This window comes from Vigna umbellata, chromosome 11 (genome assembly GCF_029865625.1).
Source record: "Vigna umbellata cultivar VRB3 chromosome 11, Vumbellata_1.0, whole genome shotgun sequence".
In the NCBI taxonomy this organism is placed as follows: Eukaryota; Viridiplantae; Streptophyta; class Magnoliopsida; order Fabales; family Fabaceae; genus Vigna; species Vigna umbellata.
Window position 1 is genome coordinate 28,343,456 of NC_142175.1, and position 26,411 is coordinate 28,369,866.

A 26,411-nucleotide genomic window follows, 5' to 3' on the forward strand; every position below is an offset into this window, starting at 1 on the left:
TCCGATTAGATTTTCAATTGGACGGGTAAGTCAAATTCTCCACTCTTCTTGATATTAGGGCATGCAACTTTACTGGTTGCATGGAGCTCATTTTGATTCCCTGTCGATTCTAGTTCTAAGAGCGGTTTTCCATCACCCATTAGGTGGTTGTACGTCACTGTTTGGATTTACGCTGTGAAGGCACTGTTAGGGCACTATAGTTGGTTGTACTGCTCAACTTCAAGGTAAGGGGAGCTAGTTATGTTTTGTTTGAATTATAAGATGTGTATGCTTGATAATTTATGATTAATTACTGTTGAGTTATATTTTGTGGTGAGCATGTTGATTTGCATCTGCTGGATGTGTGGAAGTTGTGTATCTATGGTGTACTGAACCTTGTTTGACTTGGACGAGTGTGTGTTGGCTATACTGGATTTCTGGAATGGAGTAAGAACTGTATAAAATAGTTAAAGTGGATAGTGAGGGGGTACAGGTACTGTTTTAGCTTACTGTGAATGGAAGTGAGATAGGGAAATGGGGAAATTGGAGTCTAAAACACCCTAGGACAATTTGGATGACTTAGATAAATAACTTGGGACTTGTTGAGAGTACTGTGTTGGTAGGATAGAAGAATCTTAAAAACCTGAGTTGGCACATCCCTGATCATAGAGCAGCCCTGATCATAGAGCAGTCCTGACCTGGTCCAGTCAGTTGTGACTAGTCATATGTGCTGGCGTCGAAGGTGAGACTGATGCGTTCAGACATCTGATTCTTCTCCGGTGACCAATTGGGCAGTTGGGATAGTTTAGAGGAGTCAATGGAACTAGTGAGGGGTCAGAGAACTTAGTAAGTCTTGAGATAATGGTTGAAATGAGATTGTGTCCATAAGTTGCAGGGATTGATGTTTTAAAAGGTAAAACTGAATTTAATCACTTTAGATTAGTACTAGGGAGGATTTGGATCATCTAGACAAGAATAATTACACTTAATAATCGAATTGGAGGTCTTAGAAGTTAGCTAAGAGTACTAGAAATGGTAAGGATTGGTGTGAGTGAGTGATTATGCATAATTCGCGTTCTGCCAATTATGCAGTGTCATTATGTGAGTTGTCTCGCATAGCGAGACCCTGTAGAGGGTGCTCACTGTCTTGGTAATTCGTTGTACGAGCTGGTGCGCTGTGCGAATTACCAGGGGGTCCTGCTCATTGTTTATGGACTCGCCATGGCGAATCCTGTCGCTATGCGACTTGTGGTGGTATGGGATCACTACCTATTTAATTTGAAGGGTGAGTGAGGCGCATAGTGAGAACTTTGGGGAGGTTGGTCTCTGTCTGGGTTCTCGCATAGCGACCTGGGTGCGTTATGCGAGAGGTTGAAGTTTGATGTGTGTTGCGACTTAATTCGCTATGCGAATTAAGGTGTGCGCTGTGCAAGAGCCTCCTGCCTCGCCCTGCGAGCAGGATGCGCTATGCGAATTCTTTTAGTGTCAGCCTTTTATTTTACTCTCTCTTGATTGATTCTAGTGTGTGAAGTGTTTGGCATGCCTAAAATGATCTGATCATGTGATTTATGTGGGGTGTGTATGGATTCACTGTGATAATATGATGGTATCTGGATATTCATGTATGGGTTAAGTTTCAAAGTGTCAGTACGGTTCCTGAACGTAATTCCATGGTCCTCAAGGAGAGGATACATGGTGGTGCCTGATGGTGTGTAGAATGATTGCATGGTAGCTCAGTCTTGGGAGTTTTCCTGACGCTCCAATGGTCTTTCATTCTCAAGTAGAGAGGATTGATCCATGTGGTGAGGAGTAGCAGGAGGTCCTAGTCTTGGAGGCTTCCAGTATGCTCCAGGGCGCGGAACGGACTAACCTCGTGAGTGTGGTAGGGTGGAACCCATTAGCAACGGCTTTACAAAGCAGTAGAGGCCACCATGAGTGCATGACCCGCCATAACTCGGTAATCATTCTGGTCCGGACGAGTCGGTCTATAAAGCAATGAGTCTTGTGATGTTAATGTATCATGTTTGAGTGGCTTTTACATGTCGTGTGTGATTAAATAACATGATTTTTATATCTAGCTCATCCTTGCTTGTTTGTATTGCTTGTGTATGTTTCTTCTTGCGATGATCATCCAATTGGATGAGAGCAGATGGCGAGGAGGTTCCTTTGGAGACAGGTCTGGAAGTTGAGGACAATGCTGCTGCCTAGTCTTCTAGGACACTATTAGTTGATCTTATATTCTAGGATACTATTTCCCATTTCAGCTTATATTTTATATCTTTTTGGAGTTTAAGCTTATATTCTGAAACTACTTAGAGGATGACTGTAATCCTATTTACTCTCACTGCTTTCCTATATTATGCATGTGAACGTCTTTATTATATATGTTATCTATATAATTGGAATGTCACACTTTCAGCCATATTATATATATATATATATATATATATATATATATATATATATATATATATATATATATATATATATATATATATATATATATATATATATATATATATATATATATATATAAATAATGGAACTAAGTTGATATCATATATCATACCATCTATTCAAACATATAATTACTATTTTTTCATTATAGTATAGAAAAAACGTACAAGTAAACTAACTTCATAGTAAGAATATTATCCAGCAAATTTATCGATCGGAAAAAATAAATAATAAATAAATAAATAAATTTTGTAAATTTTGAAAAGAATGTAAACATAGAATTGCTTACGAAGATTATTTTTTTCAGGTTTTAAGTTCGTGTTTGAAACTCTTATTTGATTTTATTTATGTTTTTTTTATATTTATCCTTTAACATTTGTTCAACATGGCATAAGGTAAAATCCTTATACATATTTGGCAAATTTATGAAAGAATTCCATTGATTTTGTACATGTTCTGTTAGGATTCAAATATATTGTGTAAATTTGTCTAGATAATATCAAGGTTTTTATTTTCGCTTTGTTTTTGTTATTACATGTAAATAAATAAATACAAAAACACAAAAAGGTATTATTCAAAATATAAAAGTAATAAGGAAAAAAACAAAAATATTATTTTATATTTATAACAAAATACATAAATATTTGCTCAATAGATTTAAAATTCCTCCTTAAATTGGGTATAAAATATGATAGTTGTTGTCTAAAATTATCCCACTGGATTAAAATTAAATTGAACATTTATTATATTCTTACTTGGTTTCAATGAGTTTTACTTTCATATTTCTAATTTTAAATTAACACACACAAATATTTATTTATTTATCCATTTTTTGAATGTTTTCTATTAATGTTTGAAAATTTGAAGTTTTAATCAAAATTAGATTGTTTAATGGAACTACGTGAATGAAAAGGAGATATTCAAATTTTCTATTTTAACTGTATATAACTTTAGACAATGAAGAATTGATAAAAATGTATATTGAATACATGAAAATACTACTATATTATATATATGAAAATACTTTATCGTTGTATGATTCAGGGTACTATAATAACATGTGCCATATTGCATAGAGGTGGATCTCTTATATAGGTGTTGTATGATAATCTTATTTAAAATATCTCTTTTATCTTCATAAACAAAATTAGAAACAAAATATTTTAAAATATTTTTTTACAATAGTTTGATACAACATATGTAATTTTTTTATTAATTTATTATTTATTTATTATTATATAGATACATTTTAAATCTAATAAGAAAATGATAGGTATATTGTGTTAAATTTGTCATGAGCATATTATTGTCCTTAAAATTAAACAATTATTATGTTATATACTAATTTGATAAGATTAAAATACATTTCTTTATATGATAAGTAATATAATATAAATTACAAAAATAATAATAAACGTTAAGAAAATATTTTATACATACGTGTATAAATTATGAGTTAATTTGAATAGTTTATTGATGGTTATGAAATAGGAGTGTTTAATACATGGGTTAGATAATCGAATGTAGAGTTTAGTTGGTATGGTTTCACTATCACCAACTGCTTCATTGACTCAAAGAAACTTTGAGAATGAAAAAACTATTAATGTGACGTTTGGGAGTTGAGAGCCAAAAAAACTTTCATTAGGTGAAGAACCACCATGTCACAAAAACTGTATATTTTTATAAGTAGGAACAAAAAAAATGACAAAGTTGTCACTGTCTCTTTATCCCATCCAGAAAATTTATGACGGTTGGAAACTGATAAATGGTGTAAGAACAAATTTCATACTCAATAACACCATTGTTTAATGTGAAGGCTGGATAAGATTATGGGACTCTACATTTCATTTATTGTATTCGACGTCATCAAATCAAGAAACTAACATTCTCTATAAATATATATATATATATATATATATATATATATATATATATATATATATATATATATGACCACTTTAGTAATTATATTTTTATGTCTGTTTTAGTTTAAAAAATTACTTTTTAATAAATATGATATAATTTTTTTATCAAATGAAATACATAATTAAATAATATTTTTTTAACTAAAGAGTAATTATATAATTTCTTTAAGGTTGTGTTCGTTTCAATTAATTTACTCTTGAAAGAGAATCTGAAAGACACATTTCCGAGTAAGTATCATATTTTGATGCAATGATTTAAGAGAAAATGAAAAACATTAATATAGAAAAGAGAGAAAAAGCTGGACGTTGCAGGAGAGCATAAGAGAGAAGAAAAAAAATCAAATTTCATAGTCATGTTATCACGGAGTTAACTCCATTTATGTCAATTTAACGAAAGGGGCTTGATTGATACAATTTATATCACATTGGGACCAAATAAAAGCATTTTTAAAAGCGGATACTATACAGAAAAACCCTCTGAATGTAGGGACCAAATAAGCAATTAAGCCTTAAATTTACAACTAAAATGTTTTAAAAAAATAAAAACAACTTTTAATTTTGTTTCAAAGTTTATTAATTAAAAATATATTTAACTTTATTTTTAAATTTTATTATTTAATATTGTTTTTGTAAAATTACTAACATATTTTTAAATTATATTATTTTAATACATTTTAAAAACATTTTTATAAAATTATTAGCATAAATACATACATATGTAAGACCCTAAAAAATCGAGTATTATAGTTGATACGTATTTTAAAATAATGAGACCAAATATTTTAAAGTTAAATAATTCAATAATATAAATAAAAATTTCTAAACTCGTCTCACTATTAAAAATACTTATCATCTCTCTAGAAACCTTTCTATTAGCTCTCTCTGCATTCTCTCTATGATTTCTAACACCTAGATCATCTGTTTGACCATCAGAAAGTGTCTGAGTGATCACGGTGGAGAATCTTTCTTTTCTATTCGATCACTTTTGCTTCTAGAGCAAGTAAGTTTATGTTCCTTTCCTATAATTTTTCGACCAGATTCATGCATTGGTGTTCTCTTCGCATGTGTTAAAGTAGTTTTCTACCTATCTCCTTGTCGATTAGAGGTTCCAAGGACTTCCTTTAATCATGTTTTTATGGTTTGTAGGTTTCTCTAGAATTTCTTGAGCTCAAAGCAAGAGCAACGAGTTTTGTAGAGCGGTGGTAGTTCTTTAAGGTCAGGAAGCAAGATTTATGATTTGAATATTTATAATTTTAGGTATGTTTTTTAAATTTCTATAATGATAATATGATTTAGTTATGTTAGAGATGAATGACTTGGTGAAAATGTTATATTGATTGAGTGAAATTGGTTGTATGATGTTTGATGTCTTATATGAGTATGTGATTTGATTGGAACAATCTTGTTATTAAGGCTTTAGTGAAATGGTGGTGTTATATTCGGCTGATTTGTTGAATGGATATGAAATTATAGAAATTTAGGTCATTTTTTGTCAGAAAAAGTGGTGTTGGTAGTTGACTTTTGGAAGAAATGGTAAAATTGAAGAAAGGAGAATTTGGGATCTTTGGTAGTGTTATTTAGGATTGGTTTGAATGATAATTGAACATGTAAATGGTCTAGATTTGCATAGTAGATGATAAGTTGTGTTTTCATTGACTTTTAAGTGTAATTTGAGGTTTTAAGTAATGAATTTTAGAAGTAGAAAGTAGAATGAAGAGTTTAGGGGTTGCTTTTGAGTCTATTTTGTTCAGACCCTTAGGTTGCTTGGTCAAGATTAAGAATTGGTAAATTTGAGTTTTGGTCCATAAAGTGGGAATTAAAGTGATTTTAGGTGGAAGTTTCATGGTAAAAGGATTCAAAACTTGTTTAGATTGAGTTATATGCGTATATCCAGGTTGGTTGTAGTTTAAATTTCCATTTAGGAGTGTTAGAAGTTGATGGAAATGCATAGGAGAAGACATGAGAGGTTGGAGTAGTGTTCTTGGCAGATTTGGAGGGTTGCTGGTTTATGCGAAGGGGATGGGTAAGCAAATTGCTTGCTAGTCCAGTAAATAAAGGTTATGAAAGTGAGTTTCAGGGGATGGATGAGCTCCCTCGCTGGTTTGTAGAAGTTCTTTGTTCTTGAATTAGTTGGGCGAGTGAATTTGGTTCGCTGAGCGAGTTTGTAAGGTGTTTGGGTATTTAGTTGCAAAGGATAAGTGAGCCAGCTCGCTGGACTGTGGGAGCTCACTTGTTTTGCTCTGGCTGGGCAAGTAAGTCTGGGTTTTCTTGTTAATTGTAAAGTGTTTTCTCTACTGTGTCCATTTGTGAATAATAAAATGATGTATCTTATATCATGACATGGTTGATAGGTGTGATGGCATGTGAATGATGGTTATAAAGACTTCAAAGAGAAGTCCTTTAATTGGTTACTTGTGTAAGTATATCTATTGATATAGGAAGTTAATAATTAGAGGTTAGAGGTTATTCTGACGTTTTCAATAACCTCAGGTCTCAAGAAGAGATGGATAATTATGTGGTGGAGAGTAGGAGGAGGTATCTAGTCTATTAGTTATTTGTTAGCCATAGATGCTTAAAAGGATTAACCTTGGGGTGTGGTGATTTGTTGATAAGGATGTTGTTGTTGTTGTTACACCTCAAAAGCTGACCTCTATAGTTCGATATCAATACATGTATCTAGATAGACAGTCTAGAGTTAGATGATGAAATGTATATAAATATTGTTTGGTGATTGATAGTTAAATTATTGAATGATGATTATAAATTATGTTTATTTAGGATCTTTGATAATTAACTTATCATTTCTTTTGTGTTTGTGTTTGTTCATCTTTTGGGTTGCAATGATCATCTTTATGATGTGAACAGATGAGGAGTTGTCTCTAGATCAAATAGGTGGCAGGGACGAAACAAAAAACCTGTATTAGTGATCTTAGTGGTTGATGTGTGTATTATTAAAAGTAAAATAAAAAGTAAAAATATGTCTTAAATAGATATATCTATATATATATATATATATATATATATATATATATATATATATATATATATATATATATATATATATATATATATATATATATATATATATATATATATATACACACACGGGCTATCTTATACTAGTTAAAATAAAATATTTACGTTTTAATTTAAAAAAAAGTTATTTTTCATGTAATGTATAAATGAAATATTTGTCTTTCAGTTTAAAATGTTCAAGCGGACGTTGAACTAAACTTAAAAGTGTAACTGTTTTACATAACCGTTCTATAAAACGTTACGCCAAGGAAGCAAAACATGCAAAAAAAAATTGTTTGGTTGATTTTTTTTCAAGAGTTTTCTATTTTTACCAGTCGTGGTTTAAGTTTCATTGTTATATATTTTTTCATTGGTAGATTAGATCTAAGTTTTAATAAAATTTATTGTTAAGGTTGGTGCTCTTTCCTAACCTTACATCTTTTCTTTTGATCTAAATCTTCATGCACCAGAAAGAATTTATAATTTTTATATATGTACCCTTTTGATAAAAAAATCATTATTTTATGAAAAACTAAATATTTAAAATTTAAATTGATTTTTATTTTACTTTCTTATATTTTCAAAACTTCTAATTTTTTATTTGGATAAAATAGTTCAAATTTCTTAATTTTTAATTTTTAATTTAAATAATCTATATGTATATATAAAGACTAAATTGTATTAAAGTAACTTTTATGAATCAATAATTTTAAATAAAAAACTAATTTTGATTTAATATTTTTTTTAAAAATTAAATAATAAACCAAAGTGTAATTATTTATATGTTAATATATTTTAAAAGATGTATATTAGTGTGGAAAAGAAATATAAAGTTAGTGAAATGTAGTTGATGACCTAATTGGACCCATTAATGGCGGTTGTGATGGTTGTTGGTACTATGTGTGGCTACCATTAAAGCCTCACTCTAAAGCTAATAAATGTTCAATTATTATAAGTCTTCTTCATTTAGTTTATTCTTTGGTAGATCAGAAAACTCATCTGCATTGTTTAAGAAGATATATCTTTTAAAAATTATTTGCAAATTATTTTATATATTCTTTTATATAAAAAAATCATTTTTTAAATTTTCAATAAGAATGTCTAAAACTTTTATTTTAAAACATACTTCAAATCAAATTACATCCTAAAGTATCAGTACAAATAATTACTATTCAAGTAAATTGCAGACCAAAATATAAGTTAAACACAATTAATTTTGTAAGTCAAACTAAACTACACAAATCTATAGAATTAAATTCTAAATAATATTTTAATTGTTTATATTTTTCTCACTAAACAATTCATTTTTATTTCTTGATTATAAAACATATTCACATAAAAAATGAATAATAATTAATATGAACATATTATTCTTAAAATTAAAATTAAATATTCAGAAAATAAGATTTTAGAGTTTGACATGAAATAAATAGAAAGAGAGGACAGATATTATCATGGTGATGACAGTAAGAACCATTATGAAATGGATAATTAAATCCGTGTGTTTGTTACTAATTATATTTGTTATTTTATTCATTGAAAATTCGACATGTGCATATCATCCAGTACGAATTTTCTTTTTCCGATATCTATTTTGAAATTTATAAAGTGCATGATACATTAGTGAAAAAAATAGGACTTTACGACAATATACTATGACTAGTAAAATGTACATGTTTATAATAAGTTGGTGGATGGTATTTTCGTAATAAAAATAAAATTTATTATGAAATAGTTTTGAACACCAATGATAATATATATCATGATTACAAAATTAAAAGTAAGTGTAAAATATATTATTGTTGGAATATGAAAAAAATATGACCGACAACTATATTAATTAATTGAAACCTTCACTTACATATATAGCAATATAAAATAACTGCTAGACTTAAATCAAGGAGAAAAAAATGGTAACTAATATATCCATTATTGGAATTCCTAAAATTATCAAATCCCACATAAATAGGACTTGATTTATTTAAAATAGAAAATTACTAAATAAATTCCAACATTTCCCTCCCTTAAACTTGAGGTCCAGTAGACATCAGTTTACAGCAGAGGAAGCTTCAACAATCAGCTTTACATCATCACAACCAGCTTTCTTTCTTGAGCAAACTCCCAACATGCTTCGAAGCTTTTCAAAGACATTTGTCTTGAGAGATTTTGTCATTATATCTGCTATCTGCTCCTCACTCTTGTAATGGATAAAATCAATAACACCATCCTTGCACAGATCACGTAAGAAATGAAATCTGCAATCTATATGTTTGCTCCTCCCATGTAAAACAGAATTCTTTGACAACTTAATTGCAGAGACATTATCACAAAACACTGATGTAGGGCCTTCTCGATCATATCCAAGTTCCTTAAGTAATCTTCTTAACCAGATGACTTGGCAAGCACATGATGTAGTTGCAATAAACTCAGCTTCTATGGAGGATAAAGTAACAATTGGCTGCTTCTTTGATGACCACGAGACAACACTGGAACCCATCATGAAGACATATCCTGATGTACTTTTTCGGTCATCTTCATCCCCGGCATAATCACTATCACTGAAGCCAAACAAACCCTTTTGTGCTCCCCTTTTATATAATACCCCAAAATCAATAATTCCTTTCAAGTACCTGAGAATTCTTTTAGCTGCTAGGAGGTGTAACTCTGTCAGATTCTCCATATATCGGCTGATAAGACTGACAGCATGCATTATATCTGGCCTAGTCGAAGTTAGATACATTAAACTTCCTACAATTTGCTTGTAGACTGTTGCATCTACCTTCTTCCCATTTAAATCTTTGTTCAGCTTCAAATCTACAGAAGTAGGAGTGCAGACTGCATTGCACTCCCCCATTTGAAACCTGCTCAAAATCTCCAAAACATATTTCTTCTGTGAGACAAAAATTCCAGCAACTGATTGTACTACCTCAATGCCAAGAAAATAGTGCATTAAGTCCAAGTCTGTCATCTCAAATTCAGTCATCATAGAAGCTTTAAAGGCATCAATCATGACTATATAATTACTTTTGAAGATCAAATCATCAACATATATGCATACTATAAGCATATTCTCACCATCTCCAATCTTTATGAAAAGTGTGTGCTCATACGGACATTTATGAAAGCCTGCTCCAATGAAATAAGACTTTATACGACTATACCAAGCTCAGGGTGCTTGTTTTAGTCCGTATAGTTCCTTCTTCAATTTATATACCTTGTCCTCATTTCCTTGCTTCACATATCCCAAAGGTTGCTCAACATAGACATCTTCTTGTAACTCACCATATAAAAATGCCGACTTGACATCAAATTGATAAATGGACCATAAATTCTGAGCTGCAACTGAAATAACTAGTCTGATTGTATCAAGTCTTGCAACCGGAGAAAACACCTCTTTATAATCAATCCCATATTCTTGCCTATAACCTTTAACTACCAATTGCTCCTTGTATTTATCCACCTTGCCATCTGCATTGAGCTTTGTTTTATACACCCATTTAACTCCAATAGACTTCTGGCCCTTGGGAAGATATGTTAATTCCCAGGTGTTATTTTTCTCTATTGCTTTCATCTCCTCATCCATAGCCTTGTTCCATTTCAACTCTTTGATTGCATCATGAAAAGCAATAGGGTCATGGTCTGAAAACAATACAAAATGCGTAAGTGAATCATCAATTTTATTAATTTCACTAATCTCGTAATCTTGCATCCATGCTGGCCTTCTTCTTGTGCGTTGAAGTCTAGGTTCATTTGACACATCATATTCTAGTTCTACTTGTGAATTTGGTGAGGGAGTAGACTGTGAACTTGTGACAGTAGAGCTTGAACATTGATTGTGTCTTTCTTCTTCAATCTCATCAACATTGACTGGGATGTGCTCTTCGATGCTATTAACAATCCACTTTCATGCCTTGCTCTCATCAAATACCACATCTCGACTAATGATTATTCTTTTTGTGACTGGATTGTACAATTTGTAGGCTTTTGAATGCTCACTCACACCAAGAAATATACACTTTTCTGCTTTATCATCAAGCTTCTTCCTCTTTTCATCAGGAACATGGGCAAAAGCTATACAACCAAAAACTTTGAAATAATTCACAGCTGGTTTATTTCCTTTCCAAGCTTCTTCAGGTGTCATGTTTTTTACTGCCAATGTTGGACTTCTATTCAATATATGGATGCTCCAATTAACAGCTTCTGGTCAAAAACTTTTTGGAATAGCTTTTCTAGACAGCATACTCCTGACCATATTCAACACTGTACGGTTCTTTCTTTCACATACTCCATTCTGTTGTGGTGTATAAGCTGTAGTCAAATGTCTTCGGATGCCATTCAACTCACAAAATTTAGAAAAGTCTTGTGAATTGAACTCTCCTCCACGATCTGTTCGCAACACCTTAATTGTTCCACTTGCTTCATTCTCAACCAAAGCTTTGAAGCTTTTAAAAGCTGCAAAAGCCTTTGACTTTTCCTGCAAGAAGTATACCCATGTCTTCCTACTATAATCATCAATGAAGCTAATAAAGTACCTTTTGTTGCCATTTGAAGTTGGACTTATAGGTCCACAAATGTCTGAGTGAATCAACTCTAGTGGCTGTTGAGCTCTCCATGCTTTTCCTATTGGGAAGGAATCACATTGTTGTTTGCCAATAACACAATCTTCACAAACTTGTAAGGGAGGAGTGATTTGAGGAAGCCCTGTCACCATTCCTTTTTGTTGTAAAGTCTTCAGCCCATTAAAGTTGAGATGTTCATATCCAAGGTGCCACAACCAAGTAGTGTCTTTCACCTTTGTGGAGAAACAAGTCTGAAAATCTTCACTGTCATCTAAAATGATAATTGGAAACATCTGATTTTCTGTCATGTGAACACGTGCAATTACTCCTCTCTCAGAATCTTTAATAATGCAGATTCCATTTTTGATGATGATCTCATATCCCTTCTCTTGTAGTTGACCTAGGCTAATCAAATTACTTTTTAAATCTGGAACATATAACACACTAGAGATTCTTTCAACGACATCATTTTTCAAACGAACATTGACACTTCCTTTCCCTATGACAGGAACACTGGAGTTGTCTCCAAATTTCACAGTATCTCTAAATGACATCCAACTCAGAAAATAAAAATTTGTTGCCACACATATGATTACTGCAGCCTGAGTCTAAGTACCACATATTTTCATACTTTTCTTTCTTGTTATGACATGCCATCAATAAAGTTGTTTCTTCTTCTTCTTCTATCATAGCATAATTTAATTTCTCCCCCCGACCTCTAGAGAAATTAGGGCATTCTGACCTGTAATGGCCATATTTATGGCAATTGAAACATTCAATGTGGGATTTATCAAACCATGATCCTTGACCATACCCTCTGCCTCTGTAATAAGAATTGAATCTGCCTCTGCCTCTTCCTTGACCACGTCCTGCACCTTCAATAGCAATTGAAGTATTGGTGGAGGCTTTCAAAGCTTTCTCCTCAATTGAAGCCCCTTGATTAATTCGCTGCTCATGAACCAACAACGAGCTTTATAGCTCATCGATAGAAAGGTTATCAATGTCACGCACTTCCTCGATTGAACAAACTACGTAATCAAATTTCGTAGTCATTGATCGAAGAATTTTTTCAATTATCGCAACATATTCTAGTTTGTCACCATGAGTTCACATATTGTTTGCAATTGTCATCGTCCTTGAGAAATATTCAGTGACAAATTCTCCCATATTCATATGTAGAGTTTCAAAATCTCTTCGAAGGGCTTGAAGTTGTGCACGCTTCACTTTTGTTGTCCCTTGATATTTAAGTTTCATCGAGTCCCAGATTTGCTTGCTCGTTTCCCTTTGAAGAATGGTCTTCAAGATTGTACGATCAATAGCCTGGAACAAATAGTTTTTCACCTTTAGGTCCTTCAATTTCTAGTCCTCCTGTTGCTCTTCCTAAGCTGATGTCAACATTGTCCCGACAGGAGAACTGGTTATACCATCTTCAATTAATGACCAGTACTCTTTCGATCGCAAAAAGTTCTCCATCAACATCGTCCAATGATCGTAGTGACCATCAAAGCAAGGAATTGTTGGTTGCACAAAGTTACTATTTTCAGATGTCATTATTACTTGCTGCTGGCAAGAAAGCTGCTGCTTCAATGTCTATCGAGCCCAGTCCTAGCTCTTGATACCAGAATGTTGAAATATGAAAAAATATGACTGACAACTATATTAATTAATTGAAAGCTTCAGTTACATATATAGAAGTATAAAATAACTGTTATACTTAAATCAAGGAGAAGAAAAATGGTAACTGATATACCCACTACTAGAATTCCTAAAAACGTGCCTACACTATCAAATCCCACATAAATAGGACTTGATTTATTTAAAACAGAAAATTACTAAATAAATTCCAACAATTATAACAGGTATCTGAAAATCTGTCATTATTTATAATGGTTAATTTAGAATCTGTCATACATTATAAAATAATTTAGTTTCTGGCGTAATCAGAAACTATCAGAAGAAGCATTGTCTCCTGCCCTGACCCCTAAGTTGCGAAAGGCAATGGAAGATGCAACGGTTGAAGCTGTTACATCTATTGGTTATATAGCTTCATGGACATGAACACTCGTATCCAGGTTCAAAATAATTTATGTCATTACTTGTTTTTTATGAAATGAAACCTAGGAAGTTTTCAATATTTTTGTGAATAATTTCCTGAACATCCTATGATAGAGATGATTTCTTGAACAGATTTGATAAAAGAGCAAACTTGTGTTGCTTTGGGAGAAAAACTTAGAGTCAAACAAGTAAAACATGTATATTTTACTTTTGATTGTTTATAATCTTTCTCTTATTGTAATGTTTTTTTCTAAGGAGGATAATGTGTTCAGAGGACATTCTATTGAATGTCGTATCAATGCAGAAGATGATTTTAAGGGATTTATACCAGGGCCAAGTATCCCAGCCTTGATGTATTTATGCAAGTTTATGTCAGAAATGAACAAAATCACAACTTAATGCTTACTTAGAGCGCAACATATTTCATACATATTTTAGATCATTTGGTCAATTAGTTTCTCCATCATTTGAATTTTGTTGTGCTAAGTTCTTACATTTTATAGTTTTTTCAATCTTTTTTTTAAGTTTATTAATCTAAGGAAACTTCTTCCTCAAATAACAGGTAAAATTACAACATACTTGCCATTTGGATGTCCATTTGTTAGAATGGATAGCCATGTTTATCTTGATTATGTTGTTCCTCCAAGCTATGACTCCCTTCTTGGAAAGGTGAGCCTGCTTGTTCTCTTTTATATCTTTGATTTGTCATCTTACCATAGATTGTTATACTAGATAATTTATGTTTGATCCCTATAACATCAAATATGTGTAACCTCTTTTTTTCCTGTGTATTTAAATTTCTTAGTTATACTTTTCAATGTAATCAATAACAAGGGTATATTGATTATAAATGGTTTGGATGAGAAGATAATACAGAAAAATGGATTGTATGTCAAAATGTAAGCATGAATTTTTTTTTAAAAAAACAACTTTTTATGACGTACATGAGAATATGTCATAATATGTTAATTCTAAAAAACATGTATTATGACAAGTGAACAATTACCTGTCATATTACATGGAAGATATTATGATAGATAAAAAAGTTATGCTATAATAGACTGTACATATTATGATAGGTGACAAAAATTACATCATAATATGTTAAACCTATTATGACATACTTTTTTGCTATGTTATAAAAAGCGTAAACATATTATGATGGCCAAAATTATGACGCCAACCAAACTGTCATAATAGTTCAGTTTTACCCATCATAAAAAGTGTTTTCTGCATTAGTGATAATTGATTAAAAAGCTTGGACACTTAATAAGTAATTTGTGTAAAATACTTTATGCAAACAAGTGAATTTAAAAAACACATGATAAGAATAAAACTATAAGGTCTTTTATATGTGTGGTGAATTTATAAAGTGAAAATTAAATTAAATTTATAATTTAATCATGATAAAGCATATAATCGTATGTGTGTTAGAGAGGTGATATAAAAAGGCTTGAGTTTGAGGTGCGTATCATATGATGGTTGAGTCAATCATAAACTGGACAATAAGTTTTACTTGGATTCGTGCAAGCCATCCTCAAGACCGAATGGTCACAAAAATGAACTAGTTGGTGATGAGTGAGAACTTTTAACTTTAATGATGACTAACTTAAAGGTAAAGTGTCATTATCTATAATTGGATAAAAATTATGACGCTGTTAATAAAAACTCACTCTAAAAGTTATAAATAAAGTTTTGAGCTAAAGAAGTAAGTGATATACATTTATTCCACTACTAATATTTGAACTGTCAATATTAATTGACTTTAACATCATAATACCTTATTCAGGTATTGTCTGAATGATTTTGACGAACTTAAATTTTAAGACAACATTTAAACTTTAGACGACTTATTAACTTTAAACCGTTGATTACGACCTTACACCCAAAATAATATATTTAAAGTTTTTTTAATATATTTTAAAACATCAAAATCAATATCTATCCTATATTTTAGCAGAAATGAACAATACAAAAAAATCTTTAAATAAAAAGTTCAAATTGATAATTTTTATTTATTATAAAAATTACTTAATTGACATTTAAAATAATAAAAGAGAAAATGCGATACGAGTATGAATATATTCCTTTTTTTTTTCTTCTTCTTAAAGTAGAATTATTTCTTCTCCATCTTCGTTGTAACTCCATTTAGTTCACCATCTAACTATTAAGAAAGTGAAAATCTCCTTATCAAAGTTAAATTGAGAGAAGGCTAAGAAATATATTGCAATGACAAATAACACATTTAAGGATCAAATTGATCGGTGAAACACAGTTCGATAAATGAAATTATGCATACTTAGAATCCCAACAAAAATAATAAATTGGACAATAACCATTCAAGTGTCTCTGATATCTGTATGGAGCAGCTTTTGCCCACATCTCTTTTGGGCCTTTTGGGCCTAGTCTCACTGTGCCACTCCACTTTTAGGAGGCTTCTTGCTGCACACCCCACATTTCTATTCCTACACCTCCACACTTTTTTGCATTCCTAAAATACCTCTCTATCGGCATTTACACTTTGACTAGGGTTTAAAACCCTTGAGACCTTTCGGCGTTGTCACTCAGCCCATTTGTGCCTCATTCTTGCACTCCGTTCCTCTTCGGGTGTTGCTCCCTTCACCTCCACAGCCTTCTCCCTCCACCTCCCCAATTATCTTTAATTCCAATTATATTCTTAAAGTTAAAATTTTTTATTTGTATTATTTTATTATTTTAATATTTTAATATTTAAATATAAACTAATATAAATATACATTATTAAAATACATTAAAAAGATATTCAAAAATAATAAATCAAAATATTAAAATATCTAATAAAATAATAACAGAAACATAAAATTAAAACAAAGCTTAAACGGATGACATCCTTCAACGGATGCGTTTAAGGCGAAACGGATGTCGACATCCGTTTTGCTTAAACGGATGTTGACATCCGTTGAAGGATGTCATCCGTTTAGGCTTCATTTTCATTTTACGTTTTAGGGTTAAAGGATTATTGGAAAGATTATTGGAAGGATTATTGGAAGGGTTTAGGGTATAGGATTATTGAAAGGATTATGACTACTTGGAGAGGAACCACGACAAGCACATTACACCACAAACGCATTGCACCACGTACTGAAAGCAAGAGGAAGATTGCTTGATAATTCTTTTCACGATCACTGAGCTTTGCAGAAAAATATTTTACTCATACAAGGAACTACGTAGGTTATCAGTGAAATATGTTATAAATGAGTAAAATTAAAAAACAATAATTCTAAAAATAAAATTTTACTGAGGGGCAAAATAGTAAATGGGAGGTGGAGGGAGAAGGCTGTGGTGGTGGAGGGAGCAACACCCTTCCTCTTCTCATTCTCCTTCATTCAAGATCAACAAGAAAATCCATAATCAAATTCTGAAATTTGGAAAAATTCATAACTTAATTTTGAAATCTAAATTTCAAAAATTTTAACCTAGATTTCAAAATCCAAAAAAATCTAGAACCAGATCTCTAAATTCAAGAAATTGAAAAACCAAATTTCAAAATTCAGAAAACTTAAAAACTGCATTTGAAAATCCAAAATTCGAAAATTTAGAATCGGATTTCAAAGTTTGAAAATCTAAAACTAAATTTCGAAATTTGAAAACAATTCTAGAATCGAATTTTAAAATTCGAAAGAATCCATTACCACATTTTAGAACCTGGAAATTCCAAAATCGAATTACAAAATCCAAAAAACTCAAAATTTAGATTTTATATTCCAAAATCCAATTACAAAATCCAAAAAACTCAAAATTTGGATTTCATAATTCAAGAAAATTCATAATAGGATTTCAAAATCTGCAAAAGTCAATAACTATATTTTAAAATTCGAGAAAATCCAGAACAGCATTTTGAAATCCAAAAAATTAATTGGATTTTATAATCCAAAAAATTCAATATAAATTTTAAAATTTGAGAAAATCTAAAATCGAATTTTGAAAATCTAGAATTGGAGTTCGTAATCCAAGACAAATCTAGAAATGAATTTTGAACTATGAGAAAATCTAAAATCGAATTTTAAAATCCAAAAAAAAAAACCATATTTCCAAATCCAGAAAAATCCGGTTTTTGAAATCTGAAAAATTCCAAAACTAGATTATATATATATATATATATATATATATATATATATATATATATATATATATATATATATATATATATATATATATATATATATATATATATATATATATATTATGTTGGGTATAAAAGATATCACAATGATATTTAATGGTGAAGAAAGAAAAACGAATGGTGCAGAAAGAAAGCCTGGTCTTTCAATGACTAAAGTTAACCCATTATACACAATGTGAGGTTTTGTTTTGGGCACGTTTCAAATGCTTGAATTTAATTAAAAATTATAAATCATCGAAAAGGTTTTTATATTAGGAATTAGTTCAAAATTATTTTAACATAATGATCATAATCACTGGAACCCACCAATTACAATCTTTCCAAAATGGACAAATATTTAATATAATAGTTACTTAAAATATTCTTCATTTTCATAGTTTGTTACAGCAAATATTTACAGTATTCTATATAATATTATTCAACTATTTTCTTCTTCTTTTTCTATTAAAACACTTTCTTTTTTCTTTGTATTTCTTTCCCAAACCAAACACACAAAAAAGGGTGAGAAAAAAAAATTAAGAATATTCCTTTCAATCTAATGTGTATTAAAAAACATCAAACTCCAAAGGTATTTATTGTAGTAATAAATCACGAAACTTATTATTTTATCGTAATGGAATATTAATGAGCTCATAATTCAATTGATACGAACATATTTCAACATAATTAATGATGTTAAATTCCAACCTCTCAAGAGTTAAAATTTCAAAAGCAAAATCTGATTTACTTTACCATCTTGAATACAAATATTTCTATACACTATAGACGTCGTTTTTGTAAAAAGATGACAACGAAATATATATATTTTTTAAAGCAACAAGGAAATATAAAACTAAAAGATCTAGAAAAGAAAATATAGTGCTATAACTATAGCAATAGCGTCTAATGAATTAACAAATTGCTTACGTTAATCCCTTCTTAAAAACACGTGTTTAGAAAGCAAAAGTATATAATTAAGTAGTAACGGTATGCACTGAATGGAGAACATTGATACTAAATCAGAAATATATTTACTAATTGAGGACTAATGGAGCCGCAAACTAAATTAGGTTAAAAAATAGCTGCAAGTTTTGCATCATGACCAAACCAGGAGTAAGCAAGAATAAAATAAGATGAGTGGACATAATCATTTTTTTCTAATAATGCAGCGGACGTTTTCACTCTCATTGTACACGTTTACAAATATTATATAATTAAAATAATTAAACAAGCTTATCAGTATAGTTTTATTTTATCGGCAATTGAAAGGGGTGAAAACACGAATTATCTTTCTTTTACTTTTAATACTTTAATATAGTTTTTATTTTAATAGAAGTTTATAAAATATGTAAAATATGTGCATGCGGACAATTTAAGTTTGCATGTGTCGTCTAAGTCTTCTATAAGACTCTCTATTGATAAGTGATTTTAATGACGTGTCGTGATCATGTTTCTATTATTTGTAAGAACAAATAGAGTTTTTTTGTGTCTTTTGAGCTATTTCAGGACCTCTATAGCAGTTTGATCAACTGTCAAGTAAGGAAAATTATTTACCTTGTTTAATGTAATTGATGCATTGTGAATTTGAATTTGCATGTGGCTTGTATGAGATTGATTGAATTTATAATATCGGTGGTTGAATTGATGAGTAATATATGTGTGATACATGGTTGATTGTTGAATTGTTTGAATTGATGTTGAGTTAAGAACTGATAATATGATCATTTGAGCAAGTTGGTATGAACTTTGACACTTAAAACTATTTTTTAACCAAACACTAAGTCAAAGATACCAGTTTCATCATCTCAATAGTTCCTTAGTTCCCTAAATCACAAATTAAAGTTGACTATTTTCTGATATGTTTTTTAGCACTGGTGTGACGTTCTGCACAACCTTGGTTGTGCAAGTTTGGAAGAAATTTTGCTCAGGACCACTAAGCACCCATTTTTTTGTTGAGCGACCCTTTTTGTGAAAGATCTAGCTTTAAGTGGTGGCAAGACACCGTTTTGCGTTACTTTTCACTATAGGTTTGAAAACTATTTTAATTCTAAGTCGCTAAGTAACAAAATTGTGTCGTTGGACGAGACATTTTGTTAGAAAAATGACGATAAGTGTCACTTTTTTTATGAAAGATCTGGCGTTGAACGACAAAACTATCTTCTTTAAATTATTTTTTTTATAAATAAACTTAAATAATTTACATTCATATTACAAATTTTTAACTTTAGATTAAATTTCTTTTCAAATATTTCAACCTATTATCATATGAATATTTAATTTTATTTTTCAAACTTATTACACAAATACATAAATTATTTTAACAAACTAAATGTACATTTAGCAAAATTAATTTTACAGCAAACAACCATACTTGCAATGTTTTAATATTGTATTATGTAAATTTTTCTTTTATCACAATAATAATATATTTAAAGTATTTTATTTATTATACTCACTCTTCAAAAATTTTATTCCCAATTAATTTATAAATATTAAATTAAATATATTTTTTAAATTTATATTTACGTGAGTTTATAAAAAATTATAAATTTGTAATAAATTAATTTTTTATAAATAAATATATAAATCTATAAAAGAAGAAAAAATTGTTGCTAGGAATTAGTTATTAAGAGAATATAGAAATTATACATGAACCATTAAAATCTAATTTGAGGAAAAACATTTCTTGGTAATCTATTCACATCAATAAAATTTAAAAATATCTAAAAGAAGAATAAAGTCTCAATTCGTCCCATAAAATTAATTCAATAAGTTATCTTACTTTAATACTGATTGAAATCATGCATCGAACAAACTGATAAAAACAAAGACGACGGAATCATTTTTAATTTTTGAATATATTTTGTCAAACGTGGTTCAAGAAATTTCACGAGTGACATTAAATTATAAATTGTAGCATTAGTATAATCATGGAATTAAAATAATACAAAAACGTCCAATATTATTCATTAATAGGAGAAACAAAGATTACGAGTGCTTTCCTTAATTATTCTTTTGGTAACGTTTATTGAATTGATGAGAGGAATAGGAATTCTTATTTTGTAATATATAAAACTTTTCGTTTACTTGTTCATCAAATTTCTAAGTTGGTCTTCCATATTATCTTTTTTCTAGAGTCTCAAACGATCTTGTATAAAGAAGATAGTTAGAATCATTACATAAATATAAGATAATTTTGTATCAAAAATCCAATTTTACACATCAATAATAATCTTTACATATATATATATATATATATATATATAATTATTCAAAAAAAATAATTATATACATGTTCTTGATCCATCTAGATCTAAAAAAAAAATCAATCATATCTTTAATAATCAAATTTATATTTTTATCCTTTATGAAGATTTAGGAACCTCACATGTTTCTAACTTTTACAAAAGTCTAAGAAGCTTCATATACAATTCTAATATCTACGAAAGTTGAAAATAATTAAGAGATATTTCGAAAAGCTTGTGTTAAATATGATCGTCATCTAAGTACTAACATACTAATATACAAATCCCAATATTACACAATCATAGTAATCCATTACATATACTTCATAAAGTATGATGCAAAAATCTCCGTTATCTTCCTAATATTTTAATCTGTTTAATTTAATCTATTAGTGAAGTTAATATTAGATTATCATCTCAAATAATCATCAATTTCTCAACCAAATCACATAATTCAATTTATATTCATATCATTAAAATTAACTTATCATTTGAAACCTATCAAATAATAAATAAATATCTTATATTAATTTTTCAGTTTTCGATTATAACAGTTTGTTTTGAATTTTGATTATATTGTTCTGAATTATCAGTTATTAGTTGAAACTAAATCTATCATTTAATTTTTTTATTCCATTGAATAGATATAAATCTCGAAATATAAAAGACAACGTTTCTGTCGCTATCGCATTATTTATCATACCTATATTTATATTTATATAGTAAATAAATAACTCTCAGCAAAATTTCCAAAACTTAAATTTTCATCTGAAGTGATGAATACTTTTGTAATGTTGTATGTGGAGGACATAATTGTAAAAGAAAAAGTGGTACCTTATGTAATTATTGCACTGAGCTAAAAGTCATAAGAAAACAACGACAAGACAGTTGACGAGCCAATGGGACTAATTGTCTAATTTAATAATCAAATTATTGATTTAATCTATATTTTAACATTCTGTTTATCGATATATTTTAGTCTTTATTCATGCAAGGATTACAAAAAGTGAAAAAGTCAGATATATAGTTAAGATAAATTAAAATAAAATATAAAAATTGAAAACTTTAATATTAAACATATAAATAATAGTTCAATTATCGTCATTTTGCATGATGAAACTTATAGAATTATATAATATTATAGAATTACGATTTTTTACTGAATTTGATTAGTAATATAGATATTAAAAGAAACCTGTTAGTATATTTTGAAGAGAAAGGAGGAAAATCGAAATTGGTTCTTGTATGAAGGTAGTTCTCCGTGCAGCAGTGCAACTTTCGCTTTCGCGTCACGTGCTTGGTCTTGGGGCTCAACATCGACTGCATCTCAACCTCACTGATTTTGAACCAAATTTTCTAAGGCATTCCCACCAAATTGCAGAGTTTTTCCCCCACCATCTTCTCCCAGTATAACCCCCCTTCCCCCACCCAAATCTTAATGCATTATTTTTCCGGATTCCTGTTGTAAAAAATATTGTCAAAAAGAAAAAGTAGTTAAAAAAATATTTTTCCTTTTTTTCCTTTATATTTCACACTCTTACACCCTTTCCTCACGCTAAAAGGACTGTTCATCCGTACATCATTTATACCTTATCTTCATTCTATTAATGCCCAAACCTTCTCACCCACTTCTTTCATTCTTCCATTTTCTTCCACACCTAAAAAATATTTCCTTCTACCTCTCATACTACATCTTCTCACGCAACACAACACCACACCACTATGGAGGAACTCATCATCTCCCCTTCCTCATCCTCCTCTTTGGTCACTCTACCCCATCAAAACCCAACACCATCTATTCAACAAAACCTCCAATTTCTCCTTCAAACCCAACCCGATTGGTGGGTCTACGCCATTTTCTGGCAGGCTTCACACGACGACAATGGTAACCTTTTCCTCTCCTTCGGAGAAGGTCATTTCCAAGGCACCAAAGAAACTTCTCCAAAATTCTCAACCCCCGTTTCCACCAAGAAGTTCCCCAAAACCCCCAGAACAGAAAACATCAACGATGCCGAGTGGTTCTACGTCATGTCGTTGACTCGAACGTTTCCCGTCAACAATTCTTCTTCTTCGACCTCTACCACTCCTTCCTCACTCCTTGGCAAATCTTTTGCTCTGGGCTCTGTGCTGTGGCTCAATAGCAAACACGAGCTCCAATTCTACAAGTGCGAGAGATCAAACGAGGCACAGTTGCACGGGATCCAAACTTTGATCTCCATCCCCACACAAAACGGCGTCATCGAAATGGGATCCTACGACAGCATCAAACAAAACTGGAACCTCGTCCATCACGTCAAGTCTCTCTTCCAACCCCTCCCAGATCCGCTTCCCGTTCAACTCCTCAACGACCACACCATCTCCTTCGCTGACATCGGCGTCGTCGCCGGAATCCAAGAAACCAAAAAGCGAAAACAAACCCAAACACCACCCAAAAGCCAAAAGGACAGCTACGTAGACTCCGAACACTCTGATTCGGATTGTCCAACGCTGCCAACCACCTCCACCCCGACAGCCTCGGAGCCCAAAAAACGTGGCAGAAAACCTGTTCTCGGCCGCGAGACACCAATGAACCACGTGGAGGCTGAGCGGCAACGGAGGGAGAAGCTGAACCATCGCTTCTACGCGCTACGCGCTGTGGTTCCGAATGTTTCGAGGATGGACAAGGCTTCGTTGTTGTCCGATGCTGTCGCTTACATCAACGAGCTCAAAGCGAAGATTGAGTACTTGGAATCGCAGCAACAAAGAGAGGGTAATAAAAGAGTGAAGACAGAAATGATGGATACCATGGATAATCAGAGCACCGCCACTACGTCCACCATCGTAGACCAAGGGAGACCTGGTCCTGGAGGCCCATGCCCATTGGGTCTCGAGATCGATGTGAAGATCGTGGGGCCTGATGCCATGGTGAGGGTGCAATCCGAAAATGCGAACCACCCCGGGGCGAGGCTAATGGGTGCACTGAGAGACCTAGAGTTCCAGGTTCATCACGCTAGCATGTCGTGCGTCAACGATCTCATGCTTCAGGACGTGGTGATCAATGTCCCTGATGGAATGAGGAGCGAAGAGAGTCTTAAATCTGCCATTCTCATGAGGTTGGATCAGTGACAGTGCCCAGATTTTTACCGTAAGAATAGTAGCTGTAACTGTACGATGTTGCTGTTCATAGTATAGTATAGTTGGTTCCTGGTTTGCGTTAGAATAATGATTAAAGCTTTAAATTAAAAAAAAAAAAAACTATCTTTTCTTTTTGTCGTGCATGGTGCTTGATGACGGTGGGGTTGGCTCCAACCTTCAATTATGTGATTGAGATGCTGATCAGGGAATCTAAGGAGCCTGTCGTTTATGTGAACCACTGTGTTTTGTATATATATCCTTTCGGATTTTGAAGTTGAAGACAAACATTAGTAGAGAAATGTGGTCACCATCTTGTTTATGATTTCTCAAAGTTCTAATATTCTAATCTTTTTTACGCTGTATAACCAAATGTTGTAATCTAACATACTACATTTAGATTGCATATGGATATAAATAAAAGAAAATAAAACATGTGCTTAGTATAATTTTATTGTAATACAGATATGTATAGATTACAATTCATGTTATAAATTATGTTAGAATAGATAATATATATTTTTATTAGATTGTATTCAAACTTTGTGATCAAATACAAACCTCTCGCGTTTGTTTAAAAAAAATACTATGTTGTTCTCATTTTTATATTAATCTATATTTACACATTTATCTGTTTCCTTTAATTCTAGAAACATATACAAACAGCACCTAAGGGATTATTATAACGATAAAAAAAATATAGAGAGTATTGTAAGTATAATTTAAAAAAATAAAAATTCAGAGTGTTGATATGTAATTTACTCAAAACTAAACTTTAGGAGTTTGAAAGTACTTTTATGAAATTAAAGAAACTCTCTCTTAATCATGAACTCTTCAAATTGCTTAATATAATTAGATTAAATGTGTCAAAAACTGACTGTTATATATATGCACGTGAGAGAAATAATGGAAATATAGTAATTATTTAGTATAGGGAGTCGCTACCATCCACAACAATTAATTGTATAATGTTACGTATGTGTTTGGTAGTGATTATTTTATTATTCGTAGATATTTGAAAAAATAATGTTAGTGACATGCTTGTCAATACTCTCGTGTCAATCTAATGTTCATTAATTGAAGTTCGTGCAAATCTGTTAGATTGAGAACAAGACTAAACAGGAACCAAATTCCTACATAAATCTCATTCTTTTATGATTTTTTTATTTATTTTAGAGGGTGTTTTTTGAAATATGTAATCAATATAAAGTCTATGAAGAACTATCATTATAGGAATTGTATTAGTTTATAGTTAAATATGAAAGTGTGAATTATATATCGTTCGTAATTTCCTAATTCGCCCAAATTGGTTGGTTTGAGTTTTAGCTTGTTATTCCTTTTATTTATTTCACTTTATAGCTTTTTACATCTATTTTACTTCAGCTATTTTATCTTGTTTTCTTCCCAAACTATTTTAAAAAACATTATATTTTTTCAATTTAAAATTTATCAACTGAAAGGTTGCAATGCATTTTTAATTAAACTATGAATTGGTACGTATATTTAAGATATTTACAATCAGACTCAATTTACAGTTTTTATCCTCTTTTCTATTAATCTTTTTGGAAAGTTTCTAAAGTATAAGTATATTTTATTTAAAACATCAATAATCTAATAGTATTATTTACTATTTAAAAATTTATGAAGATATTTCTCTCAATTCCATAGAAATATATGTATGCTTTTTGAGACATAAAAAATACAATAAAATTGGAAAGAAAATTAATCAAACAGATTACTTAAAAAAAAATCAATTCACTGACTTTTTATGATGTACTGAAACAATTTAAGAAAAATGTCAATTATCAATCTTTTCTAGGGTTTCCTTTTATGCATGTTGATACTTTCCTTGAATAACTTTGAATTTTTCACATTGCAATTTTCTTAAGAACCAATTGGTATATGTTGATCAACGTTGAACATT

The 26,411-nt window shown here is 30.7% G+C and overlaps 1 protein-coding gene across 1 annotated transcript; it reads left to right on the forward strand.

The window, feature by feature from the left end:
- The first annotated feature begins 22,932 nt into the window (after window positions 1-22,932).
- Window positions 22,933-24,830, forward strand: LOC124837000 (transcription factor bHLH14-like). Its single transcript, XM_047312276.2, has one exon. It carries the CDS (start codon window positions 23,099-23,101, stop codon window positions 24,479-24,481), a length of 1,383 nt encoding a protein of 460 aa, XP_047168232.1. The 5' UTR covers window positions 22,933-23,098; the 3' UTR covers window positions 24,482-24,830.
- Window positions 24,831-26,411: the final 1,581 nt, after the last annotated feature.

Bases quoted from the DNA above. Each gene is read 5' to 3' on its own strand.
- LOC124837000 (XM_047312276.2), top strand. From the start codon at position 23,099: ATGGAGGAACTCATCATCTCCCCTTCCTCATCCTCCTCTTTGGTCACT.